Source organism: Erythrolamprus reginae, chromosome 1, assembly GCF_031021105.1.
Source record: "Erythrolamprus reginae isolate rEryReg1 chromosome 1, rEryReg1.hap1, whole genome shotgun sequence".
Taxonomy (NCBI): Eukaryota; Metazoa; Chordata; class Lepidosauria; order Squamata; family Dipsadidae; genus Erythrolamprus; species Erythrolamprus reginae.
The window spans coordinates 3,005,747-3,023,312 of NC_091950.1; the positions used below are offsets into that span (position 1 = coordinate 3,005,747).

The following is a 17,566-nucleotide window of genomic DNA, read 5'->3' on the forward strand; positions in this document are numbered from 1 at the left end:
GGTTGGCAAAAATGAAACAATGGACACATTCTTAAAGTTGTCCAGATTTTGCTTGTCACAGGAGTTGAAGACAGTGTATGTGTCAACACAATCAGCGTGACAGTGGTGACCGTGTGATTGGAGTTCCCTTCTGGGCACAGCTGGTGGCCGCAGTGGCATCATTTACATGACCGACTAAAGCATTTATGATTTCACAAGCTTTTGAACAGGGCTCTGATGGTACTTGAACTGAATTTTAATTCACAGTGTTTTAGTTTTTGAATGACGGCCTTGCAGTTGCTTAGTTGAGATTTATTTATTTGTTTGTTTGTTTATTTATTTATTTATCTGTCTGTCCGCCCGCCCGTCCGTTTGTTTATCTATCTATCTATCTATCTATCTATCTATCTATCTATCTATCTATCTATCTATCTATCTATCTATCTATCTATCTATTTATTGTTAGAGTTGAAAGGGACCATGCAGGTCATGAAGTCCAGCCCCCTGCCTGAGCAGGAATCCTAAAGCACCCCAGCCAAGTGGCAGGCCAATCTCCTCTTGAAAGTGTCCAGAGTTGGGGAGTTCACAACCTCCGCGGGCAGGTTGTTCCACTGGTTGATTGCTCTGACCGTCAGGAAGTTCTTCCTTACTTCTAGGTTGAATCTCTCTTTGGTCAGCTTCCAGCCATTGTTTCTCGTCCGGCCCTCTGGTGCTCTGGAGAATAGAGTGGCTCCCTCCTCGCTGTGGCAACCCCTCGTATACCTGTATACAGCTATCATGCCCCCTCTGCCCCTCCTTTTCTCTAGGCTATCCATGCCCAGTTCCCACAATCTCTCTTCGTAAGTCTTGGTTTCCAGTCCCTTAATCGTCTTGGTTGCTCTTTTCGGCACCTTCTCCAGAGTTTCAATGTCTCTTTTGAAGTGTGGTGACCAGAACTGGATGCAGTACTTCAGATGTGGTCGGACCAAGGCGTAGTATGATGATGCTTTTATTTTGCATTTTATTCAAATTATCTTTTTAGTGCATTTGTTTTGAGTGCAAAAGGGCAGGTTTAACTGTCAGGTGATTTAAAAAAAATAAAAAATAAATGTTTTTTTAAAATATTTTGTTATTTATTTATTTTATTTTATTTATTGGATTTGTATGCCGCCCCTCTCCGCAGACTCGGGGCGGTTATAATGGATGCCTCCCCCGAAAAGACTTACAACTTGGTTCCAAAGGTCTTTAAAGCAACCAAAATAAAGTTCAATGGCCCTTTGCAGATTCCCTTGGTCACCTGATCACAATTTATGGTGTGTTTGCCGTAAACCAGGGTTCATGTCTAGGTTTTTGGCAATTGTTTCATTTAACAACCACTGCAAAATAAAAATTGTAAAATTGGACCTAGTCCCATGAGGATCCGCTGATTACAACCATCACTTTATGGTTATAAGTCAAAGACTCTCCGTACTGACCATCCTTTACGCCACTGTTTCTTCAACTTAGCAGCTTTCATGGCTGCCTGGGGGATTCTGGGAGTTGAAGTCTGTAGGTCTTAAAATTTTGAGAGTTTGAGAAACACATCAAACTGTTGGAGCAGATCAGGAATACGAAGCCTTGAGTGACCAGCAGAGGGCAGCAAAAGCTTTTGCAAAGCCTCTATGCTGCCCTCCTAAGGGAATTGGGAATTCCACACTCAGATTATTTATTTATTTATTTTATTTTATTTTATTTTATTTAGTGGGGAAACAACTCACACCTCCGTGTTGAACCAGGAAGGAAAAGCACCTCTCGTTTTTCCAAAGCAGGCTTGCAAATTTTGCATTTCCAAGCATTTTTCTGCCTCGCTCCTCCTCCCACCGCCCACCCACTCTCTTTCTTATCTCAGCAAAGACCTGATCACATTTCTCCCTGCACAAATTCCCCAGGGATTATGTATTTTCTGTGGCTGTTTTATTTAAAGATTTCATCCAGATCCCTGCAGATTAAAAACAAAAGGAAGAAGAAAGAGAACACTTGCTAATCCAGGTCAGAGGCGGCAGCAGGAAGATGTCAGCATTTCTGGATTAAAAAAAGACTTCGCAAACGAGGGTTAAAAAGTACCCTGCCACAGAAACCCCAAGAATTGCTGGACTTCAACTCCCAGAATTCTTGGTTGCCTAGAGAATTCTGGGGCTTGGAGTCCTGCACTTCTTGAGGCCATGGGTTAAGAAAGAAGGGTCCAGCAGTTCAAAAACAGTTTTCCTCCGAGGATGTGATCAAAAAAGTCAATATTTTATTTTATTTATTTATTTATTTTGTCCAATACACAATAATACACAATGAGGGTTATGTACACCTCTTACTGACCTCTTAGGAATCTGGAGAGGTCAACCGTGGATAGTCTAAGGGTAAAATGTTGGGGGTTAGGGGATGATACTATAAAGTCCGGTAATGAGTTCCACGCTCCGACAACCCAATTACTAAAGTCATATTTTTTACAGTCAAGTTTGGAGTGGTTAATATTAAGCTTGAATCTGTTGTGTGCTCTTGTGTTGTTGCGGTTGAAGCTGAAGTAGTCTTTGACAGGCAGGACATTGCAGCATATGATCTTGTGGGCAATACTTAGCTCATGTTTAAGGCATCTTAGTTGTAGTCTTTCTAGGCCCAGGATTGAAAGTCTAGTCTCGTAGGGTATTCTGTTTCGAGTGGAGGAATGAAGGGCTCTTCTTGTGAAGTATCTTTGAACATTTTCAAGGGTGTTAATGTCTGAGATGCGATATGGGTTACAAACAGATGAGCTGTATTCAAGGATGGGTCTGGCGAAGGTTTTGTAAGCTCTGGTATTATCTATGATATAGATAACAGAAAGATCCTTGGAACAAACTTCCAGCAGACGTGGTTGGTAAATCCACAGGAACTGAATATTACACATGCCTGGCATAAACATAGATCCACCCTAAGATAAAATACAGGAAATAGTATAAGGGCAGAGTAGATGGACCAGGAGTTCTTTTTCTGCTGTCAATCTTCTATGTTTCTATGTTTCTAACATAGACAGACGGAGATGGATAGATAGATGACAGGCAGATGGGCGAGTGGGCAGATAGACGGATGGATGGACAGAGGGATGGGTGGATGGATATATAGGCATATAGACAGATGATAGACAGATAAAAGCCCTACATAGCTTAGGATCAGAGTTCTTATGGGATTGTCTCCTACTTCATGTATTCCAGCGGCCAGTCAGATCCCACTGGGTCGGGATTTTCCAGGTCCCGCCAGCCAAGCAATGTCACCTGGCGGGACCACAGAGGAGGGCCTTCTCTGTGGTGACCACTGGAACCAGCTCCCCCCCCCCCCCCCGGAGATTCGCACCTCCCAGCCTCCTGGCCTTTCTAAAATCAGACCTTTGTTGGCAGGCCTGGGGCCATTGAGCGTTGAGACTTTGCTCCAGCTGATAGTATGCTTGTGGTATGATTTCGGTTGAATGGTTTTTAACGTTAGGGTTTTAAAATTTTACATCATTTTTACCTTGTATGTTTGGGATTTTTAAGATTTTGTATTCTTTTTAAAAATTTTGTATTATGGGAGTACAGAAGGGAAAGGGGGGACATGATCGAAACATTTAAATATGTTAAAGGGTTAAATAAGGTTCAGGAGGGAGGTGTTTTTAATAGGAAAGTGAACACAAGAACAAGGGGACACAATCTGAGGTTAGTTGGGGGAAAGATCAAAAGCAATGTGAGAAAATATTATTTTACTGAAAGAGTAGCAGAGGCTTGGAACAAACTTCCAGCAGACGTTGTTGGTAAATCCACAGTAACTGAATGTAAACATGCCTGAGATAAACATATATCCATTGTAAGATAAAATACATGAAATAGTATAAGGGCAGACTAGATGGACCAGGAGGTCTTTTTCTGCTGTCAGTCTTCTATGTTTCTATGTTTCTATTCTTTTATCTTTTATTTTGTACATCGCCCTGAGTCCAATGGAAAAGGGCGGCCTAGAAGGGCGGCATATAAGTCCAATAAATAAGCAATCAAATGAATATTAAAAAATAAATTTGTTCAATGGATCGCTAAATTGTTTAATTAGTAAAGCTGACGTTGAGAGAATCTGGTTTCCCTGTTGATCTTTCTTGTCAGAAAGGTTGCAGGAGGCGGCCCTGGGTTATTGCAACCATCATAAATGTGAATCAGTTGTCAAACATCCAAATGCAACAGTCATAAGTGCAAAAAATGGTCATAAGTCACTTTTTTCACGGTTGTAAGTCGAGGGCCATCTGCATTTGAGGTGCTGCCCCAAAGAAGAAGGATTGATTTGTTTTTCCAAAGGACCTGAAGGCACGACTAGGAGTGATGGATGGAAAACTGATGATAAAGAGAAGCAACCTGTTGGAGTATTCACAACTTCTGCAGGCAACTTCTGTTCCTCTTCACTACTTAGTTGTGTCTGGTTTTTCTCACTTCACTCACTGTTCAGAGCTAAACTATCTTCTGTAAAAACAGGAACAGGGATCCAGGAATTCAGGAACAGTCTCTCAAATCTTCAAGATGAACATTGCTTGCCACTCCTTTTCTCCCAGCATAGATAAGTAGGATGTGGCCACATGTCCCATAGAGCTATTCAATGTCTAGACCCCCTTCTAGAGAGATATTCATGTCTGGCTCTCATTCTTCTGACTCTAGCATCTAATATAGAGTCCTCTACATCCCCATTGTCCTCTGACTCAGACAATATCCTAATTGGGGGGGTGGAATGTGGTGATTCAGCCTGAGGCTGCTCAGGGACCAGCTGTGTGTCTGCTGGCTCCATGCCCGGAGGAGGAGGACAGCGAAGAGGAGGGGGCTGAGCAGTCGGACAGGGGAGAGGAAAATCAGGAATGGGATGAAGGAGAACAGCATGAGAGGCGGGGGGGGGGGCCTCTCCCCAGCCAGTAGCTTGGAGTCATTAGGTGATGACGCACAAGCCGTCATTGACATGCGACAGAGACGGTCAGATCAAAGAAAGGAGCAATTAAAGAAGTATTATCAGCACTGAATTAGGAACAGCTGGGTTTGGGTGTGGTCCTCCTTAGCAGGGTTTAAAAGGCAGGCAAGCCCTTGAAGCCATGTGGAGTGTTATCAGTTTGGAGTTGCGTTATCCTGTCTTGTTTCTCGGCATCTCTGTTCCTGGCTTGTGGCCCAGCAGCTTTGGAAGACCCGTGGGAGGTGTAGGTCTGCTATCTACAGCCTCGGCTTGGCAGCAAGAATTCTGTATTGCTGCATGGACTTTTGCCTTCGTGGATATATCTGAAGATACAGCATTTTCCTGTTTGTAAGGACATTTTCTGTTACCTGTGTTTTTCTTGCATTTTATAAAACTGCCTTTGCCTTTTACCAGTGTGTCTGGATTCTCTTTTTGGGTTGGTATTGGCTTCTGGAGTGACCCAGACAGAACAGGGGGGAGGAGAGATTTCTACAGTTTCTGGTGGTTCCCCAGTCTCCATTTCTGTTTCACTCTCACTCTCGGACTCAGATGGCAAGAACACTGGCCTGTGAGGTCAGTAGTCCTCCATCTCCTGGTCCTCGAAATCTGTGACCAACTGAGCCAGATGTGGACTACTCACAACAGAGAAAAGCAACCTGAAATTAAGGAGAAACTTCCTAACACTGACGCCGATTAACCAGCGGAACAGCTTGCCACCAGAAGTTGTGAATGTTCCATCTCTGGAGGTTTTTTCAAGAAAGGCTCTGGACTAGAAGACCTCCGCAGTCCCTTTCAGCTCAATTTTGATCCCTCCACCCTGACGACCCTCTCTCATTTCTTTTCAGGCTCCAGAATGTTCCTCAGCAAACCGGAGCCGGAGCTGAGTGAGCTGCGGAGGAGCGTAGAGGACGCCGGCAGCACGCCAGAACAGCTGGATGAGGAGCTGTCCAAGAAGAAACACCGGCGTAACCGGACCACATTCACCACCTACCAGCTCCACGAGCTGGAGAGGGCCTTTGAGAAAACCCACTACCCGGATGTCTACAGCCGGGAAGAGTTGGCCATGAAGGTCAACCTGCCAGAGGTTCGAGTCCAGGTAAGCTGGATCCGGTTGGCTTGGGTGACAAAAAACAAAACCATTGTGGGGCTTCCTAGATTCGCCCATGTTTCTGCAACACTCCGCGGCCTGCACTGGCTGCCGATCGGTTTCCGGTCACATTTCAAAGTGTTGGTCATGACCTTTAAAGCCCTACATGACATTGGGCCAGAATACATCCGGGACCGCCTTCTACCGCACGAATCCCAGTGGCCGATTAGGTCCCACAGAGTTGGCCTTCCCCCTAGGCTTATAGAATTTATACATGGTATGCTTGTATGTATGAGTGGTTCTTTAAATTGGGGTTTTTAATATTATTTTTAATATTAGATTTGTTTACATTGTCTTTTTATATTGTTGTTATCCGCCCCGAGTCTTCGGAGAGGGGCGGCGTACAAATCTAATAAATAAATAAATAAAATAAGTAAGTGTTGTGATTCCGTCTGAGGCCCCTCAGGGAACGGCTGATCCTCTGCCGGCTTCCTGCTCAGAGGGGGAGGATGAGGAACAGGAGGTTCAGGCAGACGGGGAGGAGGAATCTCAGGCTGAGGGAGAGGGAGGACAGCCAGAGTCCCCCGAGAGGGAGCTCTCCCCAGCAAGCAGCCTGGATTCCTTAGATGAAAATGCACAAGCAATAATCGATCTCCGGCAGAGAAGAGCAACACAACGAAGGGGACAATTAGCCAGGTACTTTCAGCACTAAAGAGGCAACAGCTGGGTTTGGGTGTGGTGCTCTCTGGAAAGGCTGAAAAGGCAGACCCACCCTTCCTGGCTTGTGGAGTATTATCTTTGGGAGTCCTGGGACCTGGCTGTGATCTTTGGCGTCTTGGAATTCTGGTTTGTGACTTTGAATACTGAAACCTTGGGGGGAAAAGGTGTGGGTCTTATTCTCTACAGTGGTGGGTGTGCCAGCAAGAAGTCTGCTGTATTGTCTGGCCATCAGGACTCTGCTGTGAAGTCTCATAGCCTGCCTGTTGGGAAGAACAGGTTTTTCTCTGTGTTTATTTTTCAAACTATAAAGTGCTTTTGCTTTTACCAGCGTGTCTGGCTGCTTTTTCCAGTTGTTGTTGAAGTCTGGGGGCACCCAGACAGAACAGTAAGTAAGTAAGTAAGTAAGTAAGTAAGTAAGTAAGTAAGTAAGTAAGTAAGTAAGTAAGTAAGTAAGTAAGTAAGTAAGTAAGTAAGTAAGTAAGTAAGTAAGTAAGTAAGTAAGTAAGTAAGTAAGTAAACCATGGTCGTTCAGCGGCTTCTCCCGCGGACTTAGCCCAGTCGGAGAAGAGAATTGTGTGACCTTTTGGAGCACAACAAACTGTCATAAGCGGAGAGTTGGTTGCCCAGGGTCTGAATTTGGACCACGTGGTGATGAGAATGCTGTGGAGGTCGTTAAGCATGAAAGGCGGCAGTCGTAAGTCACATTTTTCAGCACCGTTGTAACGTTAAATGGTCACTCAATGAACCGTTTGTAAATTGTAACTTGAAACCATTCACTTTGCAACCGTTCGAAGATGCAACGGCAAGGAGAAAAGTGACTTACGGCCAGTCCTCATACTTACGACCGCTGCTACATTTCCTGCAATCGATCAAAATTTGGGTGCTTGGCCACGGGTGTGTATATTTACGATGGTTGCAGTGTCCTGGGTTCAGCCAATCAAAGAAATACCGTATTTATCGGTGTATTAGATGCACCTTTTTACCTTTAAAAAGTGCTTTAAAAATTGGGTGCATCTTATACACCGAATGTTGCTGAGACCGCCTGGCATCCCATGGCTTCCCTCCCTGCGGGAGCAGAGCCACTTGCCCAAACCACTTTTCAGCCTGCTGGGAGGGCTCTTCGGCCAACGCCGACTGGCAGGGACAACACTTGCCACCCGAGTTAGTTGGTCCTGGTAGAGGCAGCGGCGGCAGCAACTCAACCCTGATAAGACGGAGTGGCTGTGGGCTTTGCCTCCCAAGGATAATTCCATCTGTCCGTCCATTACCCTGGGGGAGGGGGAACTATTGACCCCCTCAGAGAGGGTCTGCAACTTGGGTGTCCTCCTCGATCCACAGCTCACATTAGAGAACCATCTTTCAGCTGTGGCGAGGGGGGCGTTTGCCCAAGTTCACCTGGTGCACCAGTTGCGGCCCTATGTGGACCGGGAGTCACTGCTCACAGTCACTCATGCCCTCATCACCTCGAGGCTCGACTACTGTAACGCTCTCTACATGGGGCTACCTTTGAAAAGTGTTCGTAAACTTCAGATCATGCAGAATGCAGCTGCGAGAGCAATCACGGGCTTCCCTAGGTATGCCCATGTTACACCAACTCTCCGTGGTCTGCATTGATTGCCGATCAGTTTCCGGTCACAATTCAAAGTGTTGGTTATGACCTTTAAAGCCCTTCATGGCATCGGAACAGAATATCTCAGGGACCGCCTTCTGCTGCACGAATCCCAGTGACCAGTTAGGTCCCACAGAGTTGACCTTCTCCGGGTCCCGTAGACTAAACAATGTCATCCAGCGGGACCCAGGGGAATAGCCTTCTCTGTGGCAGCCCCGGCCCTCTGGAACCAGCTCCCCACAGAAATTAGAATTGCCCCCACCCTCCTCGGCTTTCGTAAGCTCCTTTAAATCCACCTCTGCTGTCAGGCTTGGGGGAACTGAGATATTCCTTCCCACTAGGCCTTTACAATTTATGCATAGTATGTTTGTGTGTATGTTTGGTTTTATAATAAGGGTTTTTAGTTGTTTTAGTATTGGATTGTTACATGCTATTTTTATCATTGTTGTTAGCCACCTCGAGTCTACGGAGAGGGGTGGCATACAAATCCAATTAATAATAATAATAATAATAATAATAATAATAATAATAATAATAATAATAACCTCGAGCTTCGACTACTGTAATGCTCTCTACATGGGGCTACCTTTGAAAAGTGTTTGGAAACTTCAGATCGTGCAGAATGCAGCTGCGAGAGCAATCATTTTATTTATTTATTTATGTTTATTTATTTATTGGATTTGTATGCCGCCCCTCTCCGTAGACTCGGGGCGGCTCACAACAGCAATAGAACAATTCATAACAAATCTAATAATTTAAAAACATTTAAAAGGGCAAGCACAGAGGAAAGTGTGGGATACTAGCAGATACCAGGAGCTCAGAGTAATTATTCAGTCATACAAGACAGAAAAATTAAAGTTTATAAAATAGTGTTTACTTTAGAAATAGCTCAGTCAAGTTAAACATTCCGATAATTCATATTCAAATCGGTCAATATTTCTCAATGCAATAATAATATTGCAACCTGTCTTTGTCTTACATATCAGACATACATTACAGCTTACAAATACATCAAACTAACATAGAACTTACTACAGCCGTCACAGTGAATCGGCAGAAGGAACAGAGAGAGCAGAGAGAGATAGATAGAATCGTGCTTTCTGGCTCCCTCTAATGGCTATTTGTAACACTACCTCTTAAAGCTATAGTACTTCAATACAAACAAACATTCATTGTTAGTTTGTTTATATATTGCAAACCCAACTGTTTCGTACAAGTAGCTTGCACTCTTGAGCTGACTTTCTCATTCCTCTGCTTTTGCAGGTTTGGTTCCAAAACCGGCGTGCCAAATGGCGCCGCCAGGAGAAGATGGAAGCCACCGCCATGAAGCTTCATGACACCCCTATGCTGTCCTTCAGCCGGCCCCCGATGGCAGCGAACATGGGCCCAATTGGCAATTCTCTTCCCTTAGACCCGTGGCTGACCTCTCCCATCTCCGGAGCCACCACGGTGCACAGCATCTCGGGATTGATGGGGCCTAGCCAGGCCCTCCAGCCCACCTACCCAGGCCACTCCTTCCTCAATAACCCCCCAGCCCTGCCCCAGAGCATGCAACCCATGGCGTACCAATGCGCCACAACGTTCGTGGACAAATATCCCTTGGAGGAACTGGATCAGCGGAATTCCAGCATTGCCGCGCTGCGCATGAAAGCCAAGGAGCACATTCAGACCATAGACAAAACCTGGCAGCCCATTTGATGGCGGGTCAGGCTGCCCTGTCATAGCAAAAACGCCAACCAGGCTGAGCAGGACTACGAGAGAGACTCTCTTACGATCCTCAGTCGCTTAGTCGTCTGAGCGCTAAGACATCGCTTAGTTTCTCGCATGATTGCGCCGGTGAGCAGCCGCGGAACAAGGGGATATTCTCTGATTCCTTTTTTGATAGACCTCAGCTATAAAGCGGATTTACATGCTCTCTTTCCCCCGCACCAGATTGGTGGCAGGATTTCTGGGTGGCGTGTTTTCCCTCGCAAAGCTGATGAAGTTTATTCTTAGAGGCAGGGGTAGAATTTGGCAGGGAATTTCTGCAGGCCTCAGAAATCTCTTCCAAACCAAAGGCAAATTCTGGAGGAACCCCAGGATTTATTTATTTTTTATTTTATTTTATTTTTTGTTCTTTTTTCTACCAAATATCAGCTGGGAAGGTGGAAATGTAGCAAAATTGCATCATTTCAAAAAGGGGGGGGGGTTAAGGGAGAGAGAAGCTGTCTGCTCCATCCGCTGTTATATTTTGGGTTTTCTCCTGCAATTTTGTCTGACCTTAATTCAGCATCTACTATGGACTAGTCCTCGACTTACAACCGTTCGTTTAGTGACCAAATTTTCAACGGCACTGAATTTTTTAAAAAAATTACCTACAACCGTTTTTCACACTTACGACCGATACAGAATCTGCAAGGTCACATGATCCAAATTTGGCCATTGTCTCTTATTTATGACGGTTGCAGTGCCCCAGGAGGTCACGCGATCCCGTTTTGCGACCACCTGATAAGGAAGGTCAGTGGGGGAACCCAGATTGACTTAATGGCCCGTGGTGCTAACTTAACAATTTGCAGTGATTCACTTAGCAGCAAGTGGCAAGAAAGGTCGTAACATGGGACAAAACTCACCTAACCAATGTCTCGCTTAATGATGGAAGTTTTGGCCTCCGTTGTGGTCGTAGGTCAAGGACTACCTGCGTAGGACAGGATTTGCAGGCTGGCCAGATTAAAAACCAGCAAGCAAAGAGGTGGGCTGGGGAAGGGGCTCTTTTCAGAGTTCTTGTCTGTTGTTATGGTGGTGAGGAAATATCCCTAGTCAGAATGGCAAAAGCAATTTAAAAATAAAAAAATAAAAAAAATAAAAAAGGCACATATTTTAAATGTACCAACAAATTCAAAAGGAAGTATAACTATCTGTACCGTTGTTAAAAAAACAGAGTGGGTGTCTTTTTGTGTCATCTGCCATTCATTTCCTACTGAGCCATCATGTCTTAACGACCCCATAATCTCTTGTATTGGAGTCTGAGCAACCAAATGGAGTTGAGTGTTTACTGGCCCATTGCCTTTCCTGTTGCCAATGCAGAGTTTTGCTCAGCAGATATATTCTCATCCTGCCCAGAGAGAAACATCTGCTTCTACCCAGGATCAAACTCACAGTCTCCTGACTGTGAGGCGAGAGCGCCGCCTCAAGGCCACCGCAACCACAAATTCATTCCCTGCTGGATCCCTGACGTAGAAAAAGATCAGTGGGCTCAGCCAAAGTGATCCCTGCCTCAAAAGACCTGCCGGGATCCATAATGGCTGGAGGGTCCGAAAGGAAACCAGACCAAAGGGAGAAAACTGGACACAGTGGCAGAAGAGCTCGGGATCTTTGGGCAAGAGTTTTTTCCTGTTGAGGGGGTCAGCCAGAGGGGCTTTGGGGGTCCCCTGCAGTGGGGAAGTCATAGAATAGGATAGGTTAGAATATTAATTTCCCCAAATTATCACTTTGACCGGTCACTGGGATGCATGAGGCAGAAGATGGTCCCAAAAGTCCATCCATTAATATACAATATTATTATTACCAACCTTATTTTTATTAGTAGCCAAGACTCTTTGGTGCAGTGGTTAGAGTGCAGTAATGCCAGTTACGTCTGCTGATCAGCGGCTGCCAACAGTTTGGCAGATCGAATCTCAGTAGGCTCCAGGTTGACTCAGCCTTTACCATCCATCTGTAAAATGAGGACCCAGATTCTTGGGGTTTGCTCTCTGTCAACCGCTTAGAGAGGGCTGGAAAGCACCGTAAAGTGATATATAAGTCTACATGCTATTGCTATTCCTACTCTCCTTTCCTTCCTTCCACCTGCCGCTCCCTCCTTCTCCTCTCTTTCTATTAAGTATCTGGAATTAATCCTTATTTATCCCAAAGCTGTTACCAGCTGGCGCCTCTCTGCCCCCTCCTCCCTAGCCCCCCCCGCCCGGCAAGGGGGTCTCTAGCCCCCTCCCCCTCCTCCAGGTAGGGCGGGCTATAGGAGGGCATGGAGGGCAGGAGAGCAGCCCCCTCCGAGTTGGGGCTGGGGGCTGCCTTTGCTTTGGGGGGGAGAGAGAGAGCCCGGGGGGGGGGGACATTTAGCATCTGATGGATTCCCGGCCCGGCCCTCCCCCAAGAAGAGCTGAGCAAAGGTGCAGGATTTGCACTGAGGCCACGCTTGCTGCCTCCCGTCTGTTTCCCACGCATCCCACATCCACCCACTCAACTCTGAGTCCTCGGAGAGGAGCGGCATAGAAGAAAGAAAGAGAGAGAGAGAGAGAGAGAGAAAGAGAAAGAAAGAGAAAGAAAGAAAGAAAGACAGGCGGCATAGAAGAAAGAAAGAGAGAGAGAGAGAAAGAGAAAGAGAAAGAAAGAGAAAGAAAGAAAGAAAGAAAGAAAGACGGGCAGACAGAGAGATAGAGAGATGGATAGATGGATAGAGAGAGGGAGAGGATGGATAGATAGATAGATGGAAAGATAGATAGATAGAAATATATATATTTCTACGAAAACATATATATATAGATACACACACAGAGAGAGAGACAGACAGACAGATAGATAGATGATAGATCGATCGATCCATCCGGGTGAGGTTCACACGAGCCAATTCGGCCGAGGGGCCATGCAAGCCCAGGCTCGACCCCGCACAGCCGGACAAAGATGGGACTTGTAGTCCAACGCCTTCCTAATCCCCCCCTCCAGGTAGGCGACCTCTTTTTCGAGGGTCGCCTCTTCATCCCGCCCCCCCCCAACCACCCCGAAAGTCCCATCTCCAACGTTAAGGGTTTTAAAAAACCGACCCCGGTGGGGATGGAGAGGGGCGGAAAGTGGTGGGACACAGCCGAGGCCTCCCCCTCCGCCTCGTGTCTCCTCCGTCTGCCGCCCCCCGCCCGGCTTCCCAAAGCAAAGCGGAGCAGCGGCACTAATGAAGTTTGATCGCGGCTGGCGGGAGGCGGGGGGGGGGGGGCGAGCGACCCGGGCCGGGTCAGGCTCTTAATGAGATGGCGGAGCGGAGCGGGACCCTCCGGTGGGGCAGAGAGGGGGTCCGGCTGGGAACGAGACGCCCGCCCCCCTCCGGAGACCCCGCGACCCTCGCTTGTTCGTCCGCCGGATCTGGACTGGCTTCTGGCTTCGTGGTTCAGAAACGCCGATACAGGTCCAGCTTCGGTAGTCCTGTGAATGCGCGCGGGCGGGCCCCTGTAAGAGACGGGGGGGGGGAGGAAAGAGGTAGAGAAAGGAAGGAAGGAAGGAAGGAGGGAAAAAGGAAGAAGGAAGGAAAGAAAGAAAGAAAGAAAGAAACACAGATAGACAGAAGGAGAGAGGGTCAGAGAGGGAAAGAAAAAGACAGGGAGACAGAGATAAAGACAGAAAGAGAGGGGGAGAGAGAGAAAAAACAGAGATAAAGAGGGAGACAGAGAACGAGAGAGAGAGAAGACAGAGTGAGACAGAGGGGGGGAAGAAAGACAGAGAGAGACAGAAAGAGACAGAAAGAGAGAGGGGGGGAGAGAGAAAAAACAGATAAAGAGGGAGACAGAGAGGGAGAGAGAGAAGACAGAGTGAGACACAGGGGGGAAGAAAGAGAGGGAGAGACAGAGAAAAAGACAGAGAGAGAAGAAAGGAAGGAGGGAGGGAGGGAAAGATAGACAGAGCTAGGGAGAGGGAGAGAAACAGACAGATAGGGAGACAGAGATGAAGAGAAGGAGAGAGGGGGAGAGAGATGGTGGAGAGAGAAACAGAGATAGAGAAAGAGGGAGACAGAGAGAGAGAAAGACAGATATACAGAGATAGGGAAGACTGAGGGTGACAGAGGGGGGGACAGAGTCAAAGTAAGGGAAAGACAGAAGAGACAGAGAGAAAGAGAGAGAGGGACAGAGAGAGGAAGAGAAAGCCCGAGAGAAAGAGAGGGAGTCAGAGAGGGACAGAGGGGAGACAGAGAAAGAGAAATGGAGGGACAGAAACAGAGAGAGGGAGGGAGAAAGACATAGAAGAAGGGAGGGTGGGAGAGAGAGAGAGACCCCCCCACCTGATCCAGAAATGAGGGAAAGAGGAAACCAAGCTCAAGAAGGAAATGGGTTGACTTCAGATCAGCTGAGCTGGGAGCCCAGCCAACAGGTGCTACAGCTGTCATCCACCATCCAAATGGGTACAATCTGTTTACCTGGGGAAGATTGGCGGGCATTGCATTGGATGGATAGAGACTCCGGCCTCAGAATTTCTCAGTGGGTTGTTAACTTGTCTGGCATTTCTTGGCAACAGGCCAATGTGAAATGCCTCCTGCCCCAAATGCTGTCAATCAAGGCTTCCTTAAATCTTTCCTTCTGACTGGAAGCTGGTTGCTAGGTAGAGTCTGCCAACTAGGCAACAAATCCGAATGCATCAGAATCGTCCGTCTGGTTTGCAAGTTATTCCTGTGGATTCCATCCAACCCACCAGAGCAGGAAGGCAGGAGAGATGGAGTCTCCTAAGGAAATAGGAACACACCACGCAGAATCATAGAGCTGAAAGGGACCTGGGGAGGTCGGCTAGTCCAACCCCCTGCTCCAAATGGCATCCCGATTGGTTGTACAGTCTTCCAATAGTTGAGGGTCCCTCCCAGAGAAGGGCAGGAGAGGGGTCAACCTATTTCCAAAGCACCTGAAGGCAGGACGGTGGGTGGAAACTCTTCAAGGAGAGAAGCAGCAACCAGGGATTAAGGGGAAACTTCCTAATGGGACACTTAAATCAGTGGAACAGCTTGCCACCAGAAGTTGTGGATGCTCCAACTATCTATCTATCTATCTATCTATCTATCTATCTATCTATCTATCTATCTATCTATCTATCTATCTATCTATCTATCTATCTATCTATCTATCTATCTATCTATCTACCTACCTACCTACCTACCAACCAACCTACCTCTATCTATCTCTGTCTGTCTGTCTGTCTGTCTGTCTGTCTGTCTGTCTGTCTGTCTGTCTGTCTGTCTGTCTGTCTGTCTGTCTATCTATCTATCTATCTATCTATCTATCTATCTATCTATCTATCTATCACACCATCCCAACCAGATGGCAGTCCAATTTTCTTTTGAATATATCAAGTGATGGGCGTTCACAACCTCTGGTGGCAGGCTGTTCCACTGGTTGATCGTTCTCACCATCAGAAAGTTCTTCCTTATTTCAAGGTTGAATCTCTCCTTGGTCAATTTCCATCCGTTGCTCCGGGTCTGGCCCTCTGGTGGCCTGGAAAATAGCGTGACCCCCTCCTCTCTGTGGCAACCCCTCTAGTACCTGTAGACTGCTGTCATGTCCCCCCTGGCCCTTCTTTTCTCTAGGCTATCCGTGCCCAGTTCCAGCAATCTCTCGTCCAATGTCTTAGTTTCCAGTCCCATTATCATTTTAGTTGCTCTTTCCTGTACTTTTTCTGGAGTTTCAATGTCCCTTTTGTAGTGGGGTGACCAGAATTGAATGCAGCACTCCATGTGTGGTCTGACTATTTTAAGAGGAGCTTGGACAACCCTTTGTCTGAAATGGCATAGGGTCTCCTGCTTGAGCAGCCACTTGGACTAGAAGACCTCCTGAGGTCCCTTCCGTTATCCTGTTGAAAGAGTTGCAATTCCTGCAACTTATTTATTGTTAGAGTTGAAAGGGACCATGAAGGCCATCGAGTTCAACCCCCTGCCCAAGCAGGAACCCTATAGCAAACAGCAGTCAAGTGGCAGTTCAATCTTCTCTTTAAAATGTCCAGAGTGTTGGAGTTCACAACGTCCACTGGTAGGTTGTTCCATTGGTTGATCGCTCTGACCATCAGGAAGTTATCTCCATGTTGAATCTCTCCTTGGTCAGCTTCCAGCCGTTGTTCCTCGTCCGGCCCTCTGGTGCCCTGAAGAATAAAGTGATCCCCTCCTCTCTGTGACACCCCCTCGTATACTTGTAGACTGCGATCTTTTCTTGGCTACTTTTCCAAAAGGCCCTGAAACTGTGGTGGGGCCCCCAGATCCCATTCTGAGACGATCAAGGGGTTCATAGAATTGTCTTTGTTGCTGCCATGGAGGGTGGGTGGGTTTCTGGGTCTTCTACATTGTTGGTTTTTCGACAGAGCTGAAAGGGACCTCGGGAGGCCTTCTAGTCCAACCCCCTGCTCAAACAGGAGATCCTATACCAGCGATGGTGAGCCTTTGTTTCCTCAGGTGCCCAAAGCATTATTATTATTAGATTTGCATGCAGCCCCTCTCTGAGGACTCATCATTCAATGCCCCCCCCACGTCCCTGCGCCTGCGTGCATGATCCCCCCTCCCCCATTTCCCAAGTTCTGGTTGGCCTGTTTTTCTCACACTAGCCAGCATTATACTAGCATCTTCTCCATTTAAGAAACTCAAGGGAGACCCAAGTAGGGAGGTCTCTCTCTTTCCTCCTCTGCCCACACTCAAGGAGGAAGCCAACCTGTTTTCATGCGGTCCGAAAATAAGAAATGCTGCAAGAGACGTGTTCCCCAAACTTGGACAAATTGCCCCAAACTGAGAAAAAAGAAATGGTGTCATGAGCCCAGGAACCAATTGCGATGGTGACGTTGAAACTCATTCCGTGTTTGATCTGTTGTGTTTGGGCCTGGGCCAGCTGTTGCCCCCACATATGTGAGAGATGCTTCAGAGTGATTGTGAAAGCCTGGCTGACCGCCAGGAAAACGTGGCAGACAGCCCAGAGGATGAGGCCAATGGTTCAGAGGAACTGGCAGCCCAGGGGATTTAGCAGGCAGCCCGTCGGATAGCCTCTCTTCTTTGGATTCAGATGCTGAACAAATAATCAATATGCGTAGCCGTAGACCAATGCAAGGTAGGGCTCAATTAAGGGATTATCACCGGTGATTATGGTGTCACCTGTGTTTGGGTGTGGTCCACAGAATGAGGGCTACAGTTACAAAAGGGAACCTAGGCAGAGGCAAACTGTGGATGTTTATCTGTGTGGTTTGGGTGGCGTTGTTGTTCCTGCTTTGAAGTCTCTGTTCTGGCCTTTGGATTTCAACCCAGCATTGTCAGGCAAGTGGGAGTTGAAAACTCGGGGACTAGATGCTGCTCTCGTGCTTCGAAAATTCAGAAAACTCCTGGAACGTTTCTGCTACGTGAATTTTGTATTTGTTTGCTTTTTCCTGAACTTTGTACCTAGCTGAATTTTCGCCTCGAACTGGGTTTTAGTCCTGAAAATAAGGACCGTTTTCTTTAGCCTTTTCTTTTACGTTGAAATACAAGTTTGCTGATTAGCAATGCACGT

General features: G+C 46.9%; 1 protein-coding gene across 1 annotated transcript; it reads left to right on the plus strand.

Moving 5' to 3' along the window:
* Window positions 1–5,764: 5,764 nt before the first annotated feature.
* On the plus strand, window positions 5,765–10,025 carry LOC139156334 (retinal homeobox protein Rx1-like). Its single transcript, XM_070731822.1, has 2 exons — window positions 5,765–6,007; window positions 9,591–10,025. Exons 1-2 carry the CDS (start codon window positions 5,765–5,767, stop codon window positions 10,023–10,025), a joined length of 678 nt encoding a protein of 225 aa, XP_070587923.1.
* Window positions 10,026–17,566: the final 7,541 nt, after the last annotated feature.